The sequence below is a fragment of the Enoplosus armatus genome, chromosome 12 (genome assembly GCF_043641665.1).
Source record: "Enoplosus armatus isolate fEnoArm2 chromosome 12, fEnoArm2.hap1, whole genome shotgun sequence".
Classification (NCBI taxonomy): domain Eukaryota; kingdom Metazoa; phylum Chordata; class Actinopteri; order Centrarchiformes; family Enoplosidae; genus Enoplosus; species Enoplosus armatus.
The window spans coordinates 10317663-10336788 of NC_092191.1; the positions used below are offsets into that span (position 1 = coordinate 10317663).

At 39.1% G+C, this 19126-nt stretch overlaps 1 protein-coding gene across 1 annotated transcript in view; it reads right to left on the reverse strand.

Annotated features, from left to right (window-relative positions):
• LOC139294580 (protocadherin-15-like) overlaps positions 1-19126 on the reverse strand; it is a 134432-nt gene that overhangs the window by 101471 nt on the left and 13835 nt on the right. Inside the window, exon 4 of the mRNA XM_070916497.1 lies at positions 644-804. Within this exon, the coding sequence (XP_070772598.1) occupies positions 644-804 (161 nt within the window). The remainder of the gene's footprint in view (positions 1-643; positions 805-19126) is intronic.

The following is a 19126-nucleotide window of genomic DNA, read 5'->3' on the forward strand; positions in this document are numbered from 1 at the left end:
ATTTGGATCAATTTTCAAAATGACTTCGCCATAATTTAAAAACATAATATTCTATTAGCAGCATGAATTCACGATGATATTAGTGCACAAATCAAACATTCTGATGCTAAAAGAAAACCAGTGACAGTGATATGATATGCTTCTCCCTGTGATACAGCTAATATTCTTCTCCATATCATAAGCACAAAAAGTTTAAACATCTAAAGATTTGTCAAGGCAACTGTAAAACAAAACACATAACCATAACAACTTTAACAGCTAATTAAAACATTTGAACACACTTTATTTATACTTGAATCACCTCCCACTTGCCTCAGAACGATAAAAACAATGACAATTACTGAGTTTTAACAGCCCTGATAAAAATAAACCTAAAGAAAGTGCTCAGCTATGATTAACGTAAACAACAGTATATCATGAGAGCAGAGACCACAGGACACAATTAGCTTGTGTGAAATATGTTCACTCTCTTCTTTCCTGTGCTACGTTGTGTAAATGCTGATCTCTAATAACTACAAATGAGCTCACACAAGAGGAGCTACATATTCGTAAATGATGGAAAATACATTTACTTTAAAAACACCAGGACACAAGTATGACTTAATTTCTCACTACAGATCACCATCTTTAGTCCTGCACTCACGTCTCTGTCCAGAACGCGTCCGGTGCTGTTGAGGTAGAGCCTCTGTCGTGCTGGTGCCAGTATCACCCAGTAGTCATAGTTGTCCAGCAACGTCAGCGAGATGGTTCTGCCTGGGTCTTGGGCACGGCCATTTATCTGCATGTTTTCCACCAAAACTGTACCTGTGAAGGCAGAGATATCTCCATTTATTAAATGGCCCTCTTGTAGAAGGACTGTCACCATCACTGTTTCATTCTTACAGTATGTCAATAAACCAGGATGGTGGCAGAAAAGACCTCTGTTACCTATTGACAAAATGTTGTTGTTGAAAGACCGACAAGCAAGGGCAGATGACCTGATGATGAAGGTCATATTACTTCGAAAAAAAATCAGCTGAAAGGAAAATAAATTAAAAACAGGGGAGTACTATTTTGTTGAATAATACTACTTACTTAAGGTTTTATAATATCTGAGACAAGAGCAGTCTGAAGATTTTTATACCATTTTGGCTTTCAGAAGAAAAACTAACATGATTTTTAAAATGTACTCCTACACTGACTGACCACTCAACAACTGCCTGAGAGGACTTTGGAAATACTACCTCAGGGCTCTGCAGACTACTCCACACCTTGGGGTAAACCTCTAAAATTGACAATTATCATCCTTGGGGGCACCAACACTTTCTGGTTTATATTGCACAGCTTTTAATCAGTGACTGATTAAACTTTGCCACAGCAGCCCTGTGGGAAAACCCTCAAAAAGCTTGTTAAATCTGAAGATTGCTCAACTCCTAAGTGGCCAAATTAGTAGATTTATGAAATAGCGAGTGGTTCACTAAAAAAAAAAAAAAATTCCATGATCAGTGGTGCAAAAAGGAATTGAAATTCAAGTAAAAGTACACCAAAGTCTACAAAATTGTTTTCTAAGTTTCAGTAAACGTAATTAGAAAGCATACCACAAATATCTAAAAAAAAAAAGTAAAGTCATAAAATATTGCTGCTTTATTGAGATATTCTCTATACTCTGGTGGATGGTGAATATGCAACTCACCTATATTCAGCCCATCAATCTCGTCTAACCATTCATTTTACATTTTTTACGTGCAGCGAAGGAATTCTTTTTTTAATCAAAAGTCAAAACCACTTTAGTGCCATTTACGATTACCTCCTACATACATCTTGGCTTGGAGGGTACTGATTAACGGATATGTATCAGAAAACCTTTACAAGAGTCAGAGATTCAGCTACAGCAATAAACCACCACAAAATCCAACCCAAATTCTGCATGGCATTGGGAAATGCTGACTGTCAAAAGGCGATCCTCAAATTACTCTATTTGGTTTGTGTGAACCGTTCCTCTTGCTACATTCTCCAATCACATATCTGCTTCAAGGCATCCACAATATTCACACGTGAAAAGATATGTCGGGACAAAGCTAGCATTATCATTAGGAAAAATGCATCACTTCAATTTGTGATTGGATATGTAGTTGGCTGATCACATTTGTAATAATATGGTGGCCAATGCTTCACTTTCCACGTGCTTAGACGGGAAACATTTGCCATTTCAACACAATATGACAATGCATTTATAAAAGGAAGAAAAGCGTACAGCCACTAGGAGTTACAGCACCACCACAGACTGAACCATGTGAGAGCTACTGTTCAAGCACATGAGCAAGATCCCACATGTTTCATGTGTAATTAACAATATACCTAAAGTGAGCTGGTGATTCTTCAAAGTACACTATGCGTTCTCCAAAAAGTGAGTAAACTTAACCATATATAGATGTTGAAATACTGTAGAGACTAAAAGCACTTGACATGCCTTGCCAGTCTAGCAGCTGTAAAACCTAAGAGGCTGGTGGTATTTTAATGGGCTTTTTAATTACTGCCCATAACATCTTGTATTTTATCCTTTCATACAGCAGGTTTATCCATTTACCCCAGAGTTACTCAGACTCTCAGATACTCAAGAAGGAGCACAGATGGAGGTGTGATGGAAGCTTTTGCCTTATAATTATAATACCCACTCCCGCATTTTTATGCCACTATTAATGACTCTGCTCCCTGCTTGCAGCAGTCAGGGTTTGATGCATTTGTGTGTTGTCTCAAGGACCTATAATTATCTGTCTCACTTGGGCTAAACTCCATCTGAAAAATGGATTCTTCTAAGAATTTAATTTAAAAGTCAAAAGACCCCCCTGTTGCTTGTTCATTAATCTAAAACACAGCTTTTCATAAATATATCTGCCTCAGTAGCTTGAGTGGTGAGGTACATCTTTCTGAAACTCTTGGGTCGTAAATTACACCGCTGATAATATTACAAGGGAGGGCACGCAGAGCCTTTCTTTCTCAAGTTAATTGAACTTTAGCTTTTCTGCTTTGACAGCCAATACTCCCACTGTTCAGGGAACTTCTTCACTCAATCTCAGTCACAAAGCAAAGTTGTCATCCTCATCAGTCAAGAGGATGCCAGAGTCTGTCAGATCTACACAAATAAGAGTTCCACCATGCTGCATATGTACTCCTTGTCTAAATAAATAAAATCCCTCTCTCTTTAGTAGCCTGCGACTCAGTCAGGGTCATCTCCGGTCAGATGCGCCTCTGATCTGAGCTTCACAGTGGAGTAATCCCACAGAGACAACACAGAGGGATTGCTTTTATCCCAAATATCAATAATGTTGGCATCCGTAGATGATGGCACCAGATAAGTGTGGAGGTCCGTTTCTGATAGGGCTCCAAGTTTCGTATGAAAATAAAAGTTATTTGCATTAAGGTTTATTGGTATCAGCATGGAGTCCTGTTAAAAATATGCTTTGAGCTAAATCATTGATCTTAATTCGTAATAGGTTCTGGGAGCCACAAGGAAGCAAACCAAAAGAAATAAGTGGGTGTGGGAAAGAAAAACCAAGCAGTTAACTCACAACTAAAAATCAGTACAGCAACAAACTCGAGTCAATGAAACTACTTTTTTAAATTAATTTTATCTCTAAGAATCCAACTAAGATTTTTTTCCCTAGTAGGGTAGATAATAATGAGCACTCATGTAGAAATGGTGGTATGTTGTTGGAAGTGGGCTTAAATTAATTTTGTGAAGAAACAGCTGCAATTCATTTGTACAGATAGCTCTCCTCTGCCAGTTGCAGGACATAAATTAACAACATTTTCAGTTAAAACTCATTAAGTATAAAAACTCTCTTTAACTGGTGTTCTGTCTTCACTCTAACACTTCCTTTTTTCTTGCACTTTTCTTTTTTCGTGGGTAAAAGTTCTGGAGGAAATTGTTGCAGATCCACTGCTGGCTGTCATTAATGAGAACCCTGTGTCTGAAAAGTTTCAGTCTGGTTTTTAAATCTTATCACAGTACTGAAACTGCCCTCCTGAAGGCAATAAATGAATGATCTTCTTTTGTTATCTTTCTTATGACCAAGGTGAGAAATCCTTTTCCAGTCTTCTCACATCTCCATGCAACGTTCAATACAGTTGCAATATTGATTAGCAAACTTAGAAAGCACTGGGTGGCCATTACCAACACTGCTCTTTACTGTTTAAGTCATAATACACTGGCAAAACTTTTAGCCCTGAGTGACTATACAGGTCATTTCAGAACTTCTCTGCAAGGACCCCCCTATTTTCACACTGCCTACTCAACATCTAACTAACACTCATAATATCCATTTCCACCTTTATGTGGATGACACAGAATTGCTTGGGCAATGACCAAGCACAAATGAGCTGTGGCCACAGCTGTCTCTAGGACATCCATTACTGCTGCTCTTTTTTCAATGCCAAAAAGTCTTGAGATCCTCATATCTGGCGAAGATAAACTAACCCCCTGATTTCTAACCCATGCAGCCCTCTATCCCTGTTTGTAACTCCAACAAACAACAAACTTAGTGTGAATAAACTGACAACCAGCTGTCCAACAATGCTTCCTTTAACTCTGCAAAATTCAAAAGATTAAGCATTCCTCTCCAAAACAAGCCAATAAGACTCCTGTTTGTGTATTCGTAATGTCCCACCTGGATTATCGTAATTCCCCTTACTCCGGAAATGGTGAAAAGTTTTGTTTGGCACTAAAATGAGATATGCTTATTACCTCTATACTGGCATCACTTCACTGGTTACTTATTAATTTCAGAAGTGATTTTAAGATCCTACTGATTACTGATCACAGAATGTGCCAGCTTGTTGGCTGAGATCCTGTGAAGTTCCCATTTTGGATGTTCAGGTCCAAAGTGAGATCAGCCTTTGCAATTCAGGTGCCTCTTTTATGAGATCACTTTGGAGATCATGGCCCGGTTTCCTGATAGTGAACAATCTTAGAGTCCAAGACTTTTCCTACTAACAATCTTACATTTTTACAGTAATTTGCTGAAACAAAACTTCAAGGGGGAGTGCATGTGCAGGACTGTTAAGTGCCTCTCAATGTTAGCTATGTCCAGAATTGTCACACTGAGTACATTATGAAAATGTAACACAATGTACAGACAGCTTATAGCTTTTTGCATTTTCATAATACATGCAAATACAATATTTCTGTAATATCCTCCTAAGACCCGGCAATTAATTTTTGTCCTCTGTGGGGGACATGAGTCTGAGACCTCTAAGTCAAGCATAATTTATAGAATCTATCTGAATCATACTGTCCCTTTTAAGAGGACACTATGGGCTGTCATTTGATGGCCCAATTGTGGGGGTGGGGCCAACACAGCACATGCACTGTCTTTTCAAAATGGCAGGAATTTCAGCTTCCACATTTTATGCCAACAAGAGAGGTAAATCATCATTTTTTTTTCATGTTTCTGTTGCTAAAAATCAAATTGTTTCTTTAAAATAAAAGTCTTGGCTTCCATTTAGTAAGATTTTTAAAAAGTCACAGTAATTTTAAAAGGAATCCACTCAAAAATGAATTCAGTATCATAAAATTACATCATTACATTCTGTATGAAGCAAGTCCCGATGTCCACTACAAGAGACAATCAATACAAAATCAATAAACAATACTTTTGAAAAAAAAATTGTTGCAACATGTTTCTTTCAATCACAATACTTAAATTATCATAAAAAAAGCAAAAAAGCAAAACCTTTTTTCCTCTGGTTCTCAGGATTTTCTGTTCACATACTAGAAGGAAATGAGAAGATATGTATATGAAGAATAAAAAACATGCTGCAATTAACTTACAGAACTTTCTCCAAAAGGGTTATGTTATCCTAAAACACCACATATTCTCTGAGATATTATTTAAGTTCACTTTCCATCTGTCATGTGTGATGACTGTGCCCACATACTGACTCCTCATCTCACTCAAGGCACAGATAAACACATACAGTACAAACATGGGCACCAGCTGTCAAGGGAATGACACACTGTGCAGCATACATTACCAAAATTAAAATATGTGTATTACAGCCACCACCAAATGAGGAGGGATGTAACATCACTGCCATCTTAGTACTCCAAACGCTTAATAACCTCTAATTACTTGTGATATAATTTGACATGAAAAACATCTGTCTGTCTACGCATTTCTGCCAAAGAAACTAGAGTCAAAGAGACAAAGGGAAAAAAGCTGCAGCTGTTTCATTCAGTAAACAGGGATCTCAAGAAGTGTTCTGAGAAACAGTGATGCAGCAATCTCTTCCTCTGGAGAAACATAACGTGTTTTTACTTTTCATACTTGGTGAGGTGTTAGTCATACATATGCACATGCTGAGCTTACATGGGGCTCTGAGCACAATTTTGGCAATGCAGGGCATAAAATTAACTCCCTGCCATCCTCCAAAATTAGGTTAATTTCAGCCTGGGTGAAGTCATCAACTTTTTCCCATCATTGTGGCAGGCAGTTAATTTGCTTCTGTGGACTGCTCAAAATAGGCCAAATACAAACACAATTTCCTGACTGCAAATTGATGTACAAATATCACTATGGTACAATAGCTTAGTCAAACTTAACTCTCAAGTTGCTGCAGCTCCCTCCCTATTTTCAGTCTTAAACCACACACTGTCTTCAGTACCGCATATCTGAGCATCGTATACATCTGAATACATTTAGGTGGCATTCCAACCAAGAGAGGTCTTAAAACACTTCACATATACGGTCCAATCCAGTCCGTGGCAATGGGGGTGCTAGCAAAGAGGGCTCTGGCAAAAAAATAAAAATAAAAGAACACAGGATCATCCGGCCAAAAAGTTCAACTTGGTGAACCGACCGACAAACAAACCAAACATTGCCATCCATAGAGCCACATCATTAGTATGGCTATAAATGGCAATTTGAAAATTACATACAGAACTAATAGTACAAAAATCAAAATACAGTCTTATTGCCCTCTGTGTGCACATATACAAGCCTGTATACACAGAACACATACTGCAGTATATTGAGTGACGATGTTTGGTCTATTCCACCACATATATTGAGTTTTGAGTGTGTGTTGGCAGATGCTCTACTACCAACAAAACTTCAATTTATTCTGAGGACAACCACATGACCTGCATCAAGTAAGTGCAGAGTAGAGCTGCGTTTATTCACCTGAATGATGTGAGATAGATGTGATGCAGCCACACCATTCAGGGCATTGTCAGCTTGGAGAAGCACTTGACAATCAGCTTCGGCTTGTATCAACAGCAAGTGCTGGAAGGCCATGGTGGATAAACCAAAACAAAAAAACTTTCCAGTCTTTTTAAGTTTTCTAGCTGTATCATTGTGTACGAGCTTGAAACTACAACTACTGATGCGTGACTCACGCAAACTAGAGAAAAGACTATTACAATAATCAAGCCTAGATGACAGATACAGCCCAAAATAAACACACACACACACACACACACACACACACACACACACACACACACACACACACACACACACACACACACACACACACACACACACACAAAAGCAAACCAACTCCTTTGACTACATCCAGCACTGGGAACTTTGTCTGCCTACATTCTCTCATAATGTTGCACAATCTTGAGTATGATTTGTGTGCAGTTTCCAAAGCAGCACTTCATGCCTCTGCAGGATCCAGGCTGGTTGGCAAATGATGAACATGCTCAAAACGTTGGAAAAAGGAACCTCTTGGGCTGGTTGCCAATTGTGGCTGCTGCTACCTGTTCCCACACAGATTTGTGTCTCCAGTTCTCTGTGGTGATAAATTGTACTTGTTGTTAAGGCTGAAGTATTTTCAGCCTCCAAAAGTTTGTTGGCACCACCTGCCATAGATGAAGATGACAGAGGTTCTACTACGTGTGTACACTGTAGGTACAGGTGTGTGTGTTCTAACTCGTCAGTTTGTTTTGATAATTACCTATGTCAACTGCTTGAAGTTGAAGACAGATTTTGCAAATGAATCCAAAAGTAATTTTGATTTCAAAACTTAATTTTAACCTCTTGACAGAAATGAGGTTGGAATCATCAACAGATGTTGAACAGTAATCAAATCAAACTAATTCTTTAACAAATCTGACATTATTATTTCATTTAGAGTCATCCACATGGGTCAGAATGATTTGATTTCTCTTGGTGTAATAATAGTATTCCTTTTGACTGTAAGACAAATGATCTATACTGTCTATGTCATTGTAAATCTGTGCTATGTGACTGTAAGTAAGAGTCACTGTAGGATTGGGAAGAGATTCAAGTGGTGTCTTAGGCTTTCCAAGAGAGAAACATGGCTGCTTTGTTGCAGGAGATTATGTGGTGAGAGAAAAGATGGACAACACAGACTTAATTGATGATGCTGAAAAGTGCATTAAGCCATCAGCACTGTTTCTAAAAGGAGAACATTAAAACAGATAGCAGGGCTATTGTTGCTTCGTCTGCTGAAGAACAATAAAAAATACAGCCTATTTTCACAAGTAATGTCTCTTCCAAGTAGTTCACTGGATTCAGGGAAAGCTGCCGTTCAGTGAAAATATCCTTGTCTAACCTATAATTCAGAGATACATTAACTTTACAAAATATTTAGTCACAACCAAGAGAACTATTACAACCTACATAGAGCAATAAAGTCTATCATATAGTCATCTGCACCAGCACCCACAACCATGTCCTTGTCACCATAATGGAAATGATTGTCTCATTAGTCTGCTACACATACAACGCAGATATTAGATTGGAGCAGGGTATGTAATCCATGCACACATTGTTACCAGTATTGAAAGCATTGTACCACCAGAAGAACTGACACATACAAGCCTTGACCTTGCACTTCTTATTGGGAGCTTTGTTGGCTCGAACAATGTGGAACAATCCTTGTAGGTATACTCCAAAAGCTTCTTGTTCTTGCACCTGACGCATGACGGTCACATTTTATGACTTTGGAAAGGATGTAATGCATTAGCGTATGTCCTTGATCAGGTCATTGACATCACATACAATATAGTGTGGATGTCAGTGGACTGTACATCATAGGTTTGACACGTGGCATTATCCAGGGATGCTTACATTGAGTATGCCAGGCAGTCCAAGCTCATCTACTCCCTCAAAGCCCTTTGAACAGGTCGAAACCTTTAAACAAGAAACCTGTTGCCAGGATAGAAAGAGCATCCATTATCTCGAGTAACATGAAGTGGTATGTGAGACCTAGCTTTGTTGAAAAGAGAACAGGCAGCCTGGATCTATGACTCAAGTCCCATCAATGCTTAAATACCAGATAGCTTTGCGTCTGTCTACACTGCCCGTGGCCACCCTTCTTCGATTACATGAACACATTTTAAGCACACAGCTTAAAGTTCAGGTGCTATGAATAACATTGTGGTTGTTCAGAATTAGCAGATTCACATGGCTGTTTATAATCATTCAGATGTTCTATTTTACATCAAGCGTAAAGACAAGCAGGAGACATGGTATTGTTAAGATTTGGATTAGATTTAAGTTTAAAGTGTGCATCACAGTAATCCTGATGTGAAATTGGACATGCCTTAAGTCATGTATTCTCAACCAGTATGCATCCTGCAAGAGGCCGCATATCTGTGTGGAAATTTGAAAATTGGGGCATCATCGTAAAAACTGAATAAACCAACGCTGCATGACGCTGAAGTGTCTGTAACGGGCTCAGCTACTATCTGAATCTCATATAAATGCAGTCGGCCCGAAGCTCAAATTTTAAGAACCAAGCTTTTCATCTGTGATGTCATTCTGATTTACAGCCTGGAGCTGCTCCATTGATAATGAATGGGAGACTGACTTTGTGCATTCCTAGAACATTAGCTTGAAAGATGTCCTGGGTATTGGAACTGACTCCTTTGCCATCATTTTTAAGCAATTTACTATGCAAGTCTACATCGGAATGACATCAGAGGTGGAGCACACTTGTCTCTCTTGTTTCTAGCTCTGGGAGCGAGTGATTCACTAATACAGCCCAAACTGCTACAGAGTACATAGGTATGACATTTATTTATTTTTTTTTATTCTGACAGCTAGATTTAACATAGGCAGTGTTTCCTGATCACGTCAAAATATGTATATCCACATTGCTGGAAAAACTGTGCCATCAGAAATTCAAATATTTATAATCCAAAATGTACACATTCTTTCTGAAAAATATATCACTCTCTAAGACGAATACACCACCTAAAATATTCTGTTGGAATCCCACTGAGTTGTCCCATGTGGACAAAAATAGATATGTGTGACACATTTTGCAGGAGCTCCGTGTAGTATGCAATAACCACATTCAAAACGAAGAATGAACATGACTGAATACTTTGCAGTCTGTTAATACTTGTTCACTGTCTCTACTTGGTGCTACACCTGAAGTCAATGAACATATTCTGATAAGCTCAAAGTCCTATCACAGCCTCTGTTAGTCAGACATACTCAAGACTCATTAAAAATAAATAACACTGCATTCATCCATAAGTGACGTAGATGTATTGTCAGCTTTCTGCAGTGAAATAATTTCATAAATATTATGGGACTGAGAAACAAGGTTTCCTTAATTGGAAACCTGATACACACTTTCTATACCAGGTTTTCTGATTTCTTGGCCATTAGCAGTGTTTGTGTGAAGAAAGACAATAATGTGGTCTCACACTACAGAGACTGTTCTCCGACTGCACTGTGAGTCAAAAATAAAATATCTTAGAGCTGAGGTGTCACATACAGTATCAATAATACACTTACAGCATTGCAGCATTCGTTCAATATAAGTACCCGGGCGGATAAATCTCATTACCGACCAAACATGGGTTTTATACTAACCAGGTTACTGCAGTGCATGTAAACTCCAATTTGCTGCCATAACCTTTTGTGTCCTATCAAATTGATTTCTTGTGTGCATGCACACATAGTTATTTTTATGACACTGTATCTTCCAGCCTTCCTCTCAATCTCACTGTTGTCTTTGAGAGATATTTCATCCCATGCTGCCTCATTTGTAACTAAATCGGGAGACTGCGTGGTTACTGTCAATGCCTAACCAGCAGCTGAAAGATCAAGAAACCTGGTTCAAGAGTGGATCAGCCTTGGCATATAGCTGTGGTGTAGATAGCAATAAGCACCTTAACAATGTCCCAGCAACAATTGCGCCATTTTTCTTATCTATGTAGCATACATCTTCTCAATAATTTTGCCAACTTGATGTATGCAAGTATAAAGTATGAGTCTACAGCCAAGCTAACGGCTCTGGAAGGCTCTCCTTAGGCACAGTGGTGCTTTGAGCTTGCCAACATTCTCACAATGCCACATGCTGATGTTTACAGGTAATGTTTACGCTGTTCACCATTGTTTATCGTGTTAGCATGGTAACATTTGCTAATTAGCAAAACAGCTGACGGAAATGTCATCATTTTTGCAGGTATTTGGTGACAAAAGTATTGGACGAAGTGAAATGTTGACCTAATGATGGCGCTATGATTCATCGTGAGGGTGACATGAATGCCTCTACTACATTTCATGGCAATCCACCTAATGGCTTTTCACTCAAAGCCACACACATCAATCTCATAGTGGTGCAAGAGGAAAAGTCAGGGGATCGCCAAAGTCATTAGTATTCATCATCTGGGAACCATGAATGTCTGAACATGATTTTTTTTGCAAATCTATCAAGTAAATGTTAAGATATTTCACTAAATAAGTGAAAACTTTGACCTGCTGGTGGCGCTAGATGAAGAGTCAGGGGATCCCCATTAGGCTTCATCCTTTTGGGACTACAGATACCTGTACAAAATGTAATGGCAATCCATCCAGTGGTTATTGAGATATTTCAGTTTAAACCAACATTGTCATCCCTCAAGTCAAGACACTTCTACAGCAGGTCTCAGCAGTCAACAAACTCCTACAGCCATTCCACATTAACATTCAAGGTCAAGCAGGCAGGATAGATTTGGATGTAACATTGTTGCTAAGGAACAAATGAAAAATGGGAGTGGCTGTAGCTCAGGAGGTAGAGCAGTTGGTTGGGTAAATGCAGGGTTAGATGGTTAATCATTGAACAAACCTCAAAGTGCCCAGAGTGTGTGAGTGTGTACACTTTGTCCTACAAAGGTTGAAAAGTGCAATATAAGTGCGGTCCATCTACCTTTACCATTTTGACTCTATGACTCTTAGAGTGTTGTCATCATATTCATAACTCAATCAGATGATTAAATCTCTACAGCAACCTTTGAAAAGCACATACTGAATTCTGCTTGCAGAAATTTGTACTGCTTGAAAATGAGATCTAAATATGAAATACGAATGACCAATCATTTTAATGTCTGTTCAGCCTAATGTGAGGATTAAACTAATCCACAATCTCATTACAATATGTTGGAAATTAATTGGCGAATGCTCCATATTTTATCAACAGAGGAATACAAATTACCAGCTGACAAACACAACAACAATACAGACAGTTTTTCAGATGTTTTCCTTATGAAAGTGATGCAAATATTTCCCAAAGCTTCGTATTTTAAAGAAAACAAAATGGCCTTAAGAGCAGGTTTTACTAAGGTTTAAAGGTTTGTTTGCACGCACACACACTAACTTACACACAGTATATGCGTTTCCCTATAATGGAAAATTCAATTATTACCTCCCTTCAGTACACTGGTGGAACAAAAATCCACCGATAAGTCCTACAAGATGTGGTATTATTGTAGAATATATGATCAATACTTCATAACGAGGGGCCATCACAGGTTCTTTCTGTTGACAATGAGTTTGTGCAACTCCAAAGACTCAACAAGGTTTTGATTAACCTTAATTTCATTGCAGTGTTAACAGTTATGAGCCAGAAAATGCAAGCAGCATTAAAATGGCCCCAAGTATCATTATGGTGTCCACAAACTTGGCATCATTGTTTCAGTGGAACAGCTCTGTTATCTCTCTACTGATGATGCCATGAACACAGTGTTGGCTCTGCAGCTTCTTGGGGAGGAAAACTCTTAAAATGGTCGGTATCAATATAAAAAGGTTAAACATCTCATTTAATACATGATCTGTAAATAACTTTCACTGTTTTGTGTATTTGAGGAATAGATTGTATTGTGGTATTGCTCATGCAGAGGCCAACAAGTTACTTTTTGCGTATTGCAGTGATCTCCCCGCTTGTCTGTGCCACAGTACAGTGTGGAAAACTTGCAACTATCATTCTGCTCTATAGTCTCCTCACGTACATAGGGGGAGATGCTGCAGTGAAAGAACACTGGGATTCCCTTAGAGAAATGTGAATAAAAAAACACATATTCTATGATGACACTATTAATCTAAGTTGACAATCCCACCATATTCTGGGGAAAACCAGCTGAATAATGCAGTGAGGGTTGTGTGCTCACACCAGGACCAGCACTCATAAAAAAGGCATTTCTTTCTATCACTAAAAACTAAATTGTTTGGGCGAGACTGTTTACTTAACATGCTATTTTCTCTGATCATGCATAAAGACATTAAGTTCGATTGAACAAAGAGATTATTTGCATCTCAGAGACTGAGCATTTTTCATTGATATTTAAAACCCCAGAAAATCCAAGTATGTTCATGCAAAGAATCATACAGTGCAGCGTAACACATGAAAGGCCTGTTTTTAGCGTAATGACGATAAGCACAAAAAGGATTTACAACAGGAATGGAAGTAATTATGCTGACCGTTTATCTCCATAATATCCTGTAATTGCTCTCTTTATTTGCACATCAAACACCAAAACATGTTCTCCACTTCTAAAGAAAAACAATAGCATTTACACGAACAGCAATCTAATTAGGGCCAAGTAGACAGGGAGGTGTTGCAGGCCACTTAAACTCTGTCTGAAGGTCTTTCTTTATCATATTTAACCATCAATTATGTTATGTAAAAACAATGGCTTGTTAGTTCCATAAACATAAAACAAAACATAGATGTTGTACTGAGGGAGTCACATTGTACTGTATGTGGTGTATAATTGAGCCTCACTGCATGTCCCGCCTCCTGTTTTGCTCTCTAATCCACAAGTAGCAGGTGTTGTGCACTAATCCCAGCCTTTCAGCTACGCTCTAATTATATATTGATGATCTAGCAATCATCACAACTGGACGTGAGCATAGAATTGAACAGAGACCAGTGTGTGTGTCTGTGCATGAAACACAGAATAGGGAAAAGAGAGAACGTGTTCAAACCCTAATCAGACAGCTGCACAGAACTATAAAAAAAAAAAAACACACAAAGAAGTGCAACATGTCCCCGCTCACGTTTCCCTCACTCACACACACATGCATACACACACACTGTAACTGCATATAAACAGACACAAGCATACACACACACACTTTGCAAGTGCTCAAATGCATGTGCACACAGAACAGCAGTGCTCGTTTTGTTTGAGTAAGAGATTCACAGCTCCACAAAATCAAATTGGCCACTTGGGTAGCTCCAGCCCGATTTTCCTCGAGGTTTCTCCTGTTAAACTGCAATTATTAGGCAGAACAGGGTTGTCCAAAGTCCTGATCAGCAAAATTAAAGTCCACCTATAGTGAGAATATCAAACATATTTTCAAGTTTTTAATGTTAAGTTTTTAAAATTAAAGTTTTTTAATGTTCAATGCCAGTGATTTTGAGGTTAGTAAAAAGACCATACCCAGACACAATGCAAAGCCCAGGCTTGGGAGTCAAGGGTTAGGGTTGGGGTTATGAAGTTGTAGTGGGGGTTAGGGGTTTGTACACTACTGCCTGCATACTTGCACTGAATGTTGGAACTGGACTAGGGCATGGCAATATTTAAAGTACATTTGATTAATTAGAATTTTTGATTTTGCATGATGTGGAGTGATTACAATGTGCACAAGAGGTTATTTTCAGTCGAAAATGAACGTAGATTACATAAAAAGGAAATTGGATGCATCAGTAGTGAAACTGGATGCATCAGGTTCTGGCCTGAGACACACATCTTCACACCTGGCAATTATATTTCCTGGATATCAACTCAAAGGCAGTTAGGTGGCCAACAGTTAGTTAACTCTGTTCACTTGTGGCAAACGATAAAGCAATATGCCTTGTTCTGCTCTTCAGAGTAAGACTTGTTCACCCCACTTGACTAAAGGGTTACAAATTATGCCCTTGCTATTTGAACAGGGCTACACTGAAAGCCCCATACATCAATTTGCTGACAGCTACTATTGTTTGAAACCAGAGGAATTCAGGAGTATAGGTGTGTGAAGATTCATCATGGTAAGGCATAGTGCTACATGCTTGGGGGTGTCTAACTGGAGTGTTTGTCCACTGTTGGGTTAACCTCAGAGGAAAAGTTACTGCCTTCCAGGGGCAACTAATGGAATAAAAATTACAGGCTTCTCAGGTAGGTCTGAGGAAGTTCAATTCTAATAAGGAAGACTGACCCTAAATTTGAACTACACATTTCATGCGCAGCCAGTGCATTTGTTCTTAAAATGTGCCTAACAACTTTAGATTCTGATTTAATATCCACTGTTCAAAAGAACCATTACAAAGACAATTTCTCAGAGTATTAATCACTTTCCATATTTTAAGGGTGAGTGGTCTCTACAGGTGCATAAAAATGAATAATGTATCATGCGCATGAACAGACTGCATCAAACTCCTACAATTGGCTAGATGTTGTGTCTGGAAATACAGAAAAAAAAGAAGAAGAAAGAAGTAGACATAAAGAAAGGGCCTCAAACAGACTAACTACACAACATGCTAATGCAAAGGAGAGTATGGTTAAACTAATGACAAGCTCGGTGGAGAGAAACAGTGTGAGGGATTGAATTAACTTTAAGGAGAAGCTAATGAGTCCATGGTGGCTGAGAAAAACACTCACGTAGGCTGGTTCCTCTCATTAATTGTTTAAACCTGCTAACACATTTAACACTTTCTAGAGCTGCCAAATAGTGCAGGCAAACCAGTAGACACAGGACCGGGTATTTTGCTCAGGAGAAAAGCCTGCACCAGTCCATGAGAGCCAGTCATCCTGGATGAGATGAGAGACCTTTACACAAACCGCCTGGTATTTAGCATCTGCACTCTGTTTGCTATCATTTCAGCTCTGTCAAATCTTTTAATGCCGTGTCAAGGCTGCTCTGTGGCCAGTTGTCTCGGGTCTAAAAACAAGCGCAGACTCTAAACACAACATACCAATAAGACAATGAAAGCCAGGAGTTGACAGTAGACTAGAGAAAACGGCTAAAACTCTGGGGCTCACTTTGTTTGTCTTCATACAAACTCTGGCGCAGTTGTGAATTCATTTTCTATCACACCAGCTTTGTGTGGATGACTTCTTTGCAAGTTCATAGATGTGCGTGAAGAGGCAGAGGCGAGACAAGGAGTGTACTCTCCATCACATGAATGCTTGGTCTGAGTACTTGTAATAACAAAAGGGCATAGAGTGATGGAAGGATAAGGAGTGCTTTGTGTTCGAGTGCCGCTCTCAGATAAACTCTCAATTTTCATCACTATCTTATTCAAATTAAGAGTTTTATTTCTTTTTTCATTAACCCATTGTAGATATAACAATAAAAGTATGAAGCCAATTCAAATGACTTGAAACCTGAAACTAAACTGGACTTAAATTACCATCAAATACTCTCCACACCTTTAATGTGAAGAGAGGCATGCAAGCTGATACTGTGTTTCATTCTGCGTCTCGCTATTCAATAAGTCATTATATTAACAGCTTGCGGTGCTAACATAAAGTTTTTATCATCTTTCTTTAGCACAGCTTTAAGACTGGCGATGACTGTAGCCTTAATTGGAGGCTTGTAATGAATCAATTAAAGAGCTTAATAACAATTACTGAAAGTCTAGGTATATCAGCTGGACTACTGCCCAGGCCAGTACTTGCAATGGACTCACACTTCACTGGCAAGAAAAATTGAAACATCAAACAGTTTTATAAATCAATTTAATTCTCAAATGGATGAAAAAAAAAGTATATATATATTCAGGCCCATCTGAGGAGAACAAATTGGCCCATGGCTACAACTAACGCTAACTAACTCCCGCTCTAAGAGTTACTGTGCTAAAGAAAAGAAAATAACCAGAGGAACCGATCCAAATCTTGCAGCATTGCATTCCTTTACCACTGGTGAATAGGTTCGATTACCCATGAAACCACTTGTTTTGAACATTAAGTGTATCCAGGGGCTAGTGTTTAAGGTTAAGCATGCATTTTAGTGACTGATATGATTACTTGCACCATCAGCCTACGGAGGGTTCTTATTTTGATTGCCTCAGTCAAGTGGATGTTGGACTTCTTCAAGATGCAATGATTTATCAGCATTTAGAGTGAAACCACCTTAGCAGATACACCGCATAGGAGAATGCTAAATTGACTTCTTTTTAATAAAGCCCTTCAGCAACACATTTCTGATTTCCTATAAGCTGTTGCTCAATATGCAGAGGGTTGAGAGGATCCTTGCGCGCTTCAGGCAACAGTTGATACAAATCATGAATTTGCAGAGACAAGATAAAAGCTAGGAGACGGCATTCTCATTTATGGACACACTGATTTCCCACTGCAGTTGTAGGAAGCTTTCTGTCAATGAGAAAATACACCCCCCCCCTCTCTTTCCTTTCTCCTCATGTCCAGCTGCCCCTATCCTATGAGATAGAAATCTCTTCAATCTGATTAACCGCTTTTTGGAATTAGCTCATAGGCTGACTAAGCAAAGGAGCCTATAGAAAACAAGCTTTGTCTTCCCAATAGAGGCCTACCCTACAACTGAGTGAGACTTTATGTGTTGTGTCTGGCACCTGTCAGTGGGTCTGCAGAAGTAGCAGCTTGGATAAATTAAACATGTTACGCTTCATTTGAGCTACAGGGTTGCTATCCCCGCATGACTATCTGTTTCTCTAAAGTGAAAACCTCTAAGAATAAAACACAAGAAAAAATAAAATAAGAAGCTACAACCAAGGAAATTGATTATATATTTATTTGTTTTTCTATCTTTTCTGACCTCGACCAAACAAAAGCCAGACAGACGGGTGATTATGTTGTTTGCTTTCCCATTCACTGACATGAATGAATATAAAGGCAAATGTTCAGAAAAGATGGGATCTTATTATGTGCCATTTGTATGGTTTCTGTGTGACAGAAGAGAAGAGATGAAACACATTTAGAAGGATAATTGCTTTGGTCAATAACGGCGGGTTGCCTGTTTTACATTCCATTATGGGGAGGACGGGCTCTGGGCCGTTTCATCAAGGAGAGATAAATAAAGGGACGGTGGAGCCAGAAGACACCCATATCCCAGGTAAATGAGTGCTTTATGAGAAAGATTAGCGCAAATCCCTCGCACACAGAGCATCGGCACATGTGGGGCGAGGGAGGCTTTCGGATGCAGGCTTGGCTACCTCCATCTCACACATTCCCCCGGCAATCGATCAAAGCCCCAAATCACAGCTGCACACACACAGAGGAAGGAGTAGGTGAGACAGTATGACAGCCTGAATTGGAGGCTATTGCATTGACGAATGGCGGCCTTATCTGACACAGAGCCATACGAATATGCACACAAGGTGTATGCATATGTGTGCACACAAATAATTTCTCTCAACCACCCACAAAGCAGTGCCCAGAGCACATATTGCAGGGGAGTGGAGCATCTGTGAAATAGTATTCTGATTATATAAACAAGCTCTGGATTCTATCTTCAGTGAGAGCTGCTCATTAAACTCCATTAACCTGCAGTAGTAATATCTGTAGGGAGCGGCTGAGTGAGACAAACACACACCTGCTCCATTTAGATTAGAGTAGAGTAGAGCAGAGTAAAACTTTAATGTCCCCTGAGAGGCAATTTGCTAACAGACAGTACACCAACACAAATACATACAATACATCATACACAAACACAGCACAAGATCCATATCTCCTATGATGTCACCAAGACTCATGGAAAAAGAAAATGAGAGAGACGCGATGACATCCAGGGTTATAATTTGTTTAAAAAAACAATAGCAGATGGAACAAAGGACAATCTGTATCTGTTAATGCTGCCTTTGGGGAGACTAAACCTCCACCCTGATGGAAGCATCCGGAACATAACATGTAAAGGACGTTGAGGGTCCAAAACAATAGTCT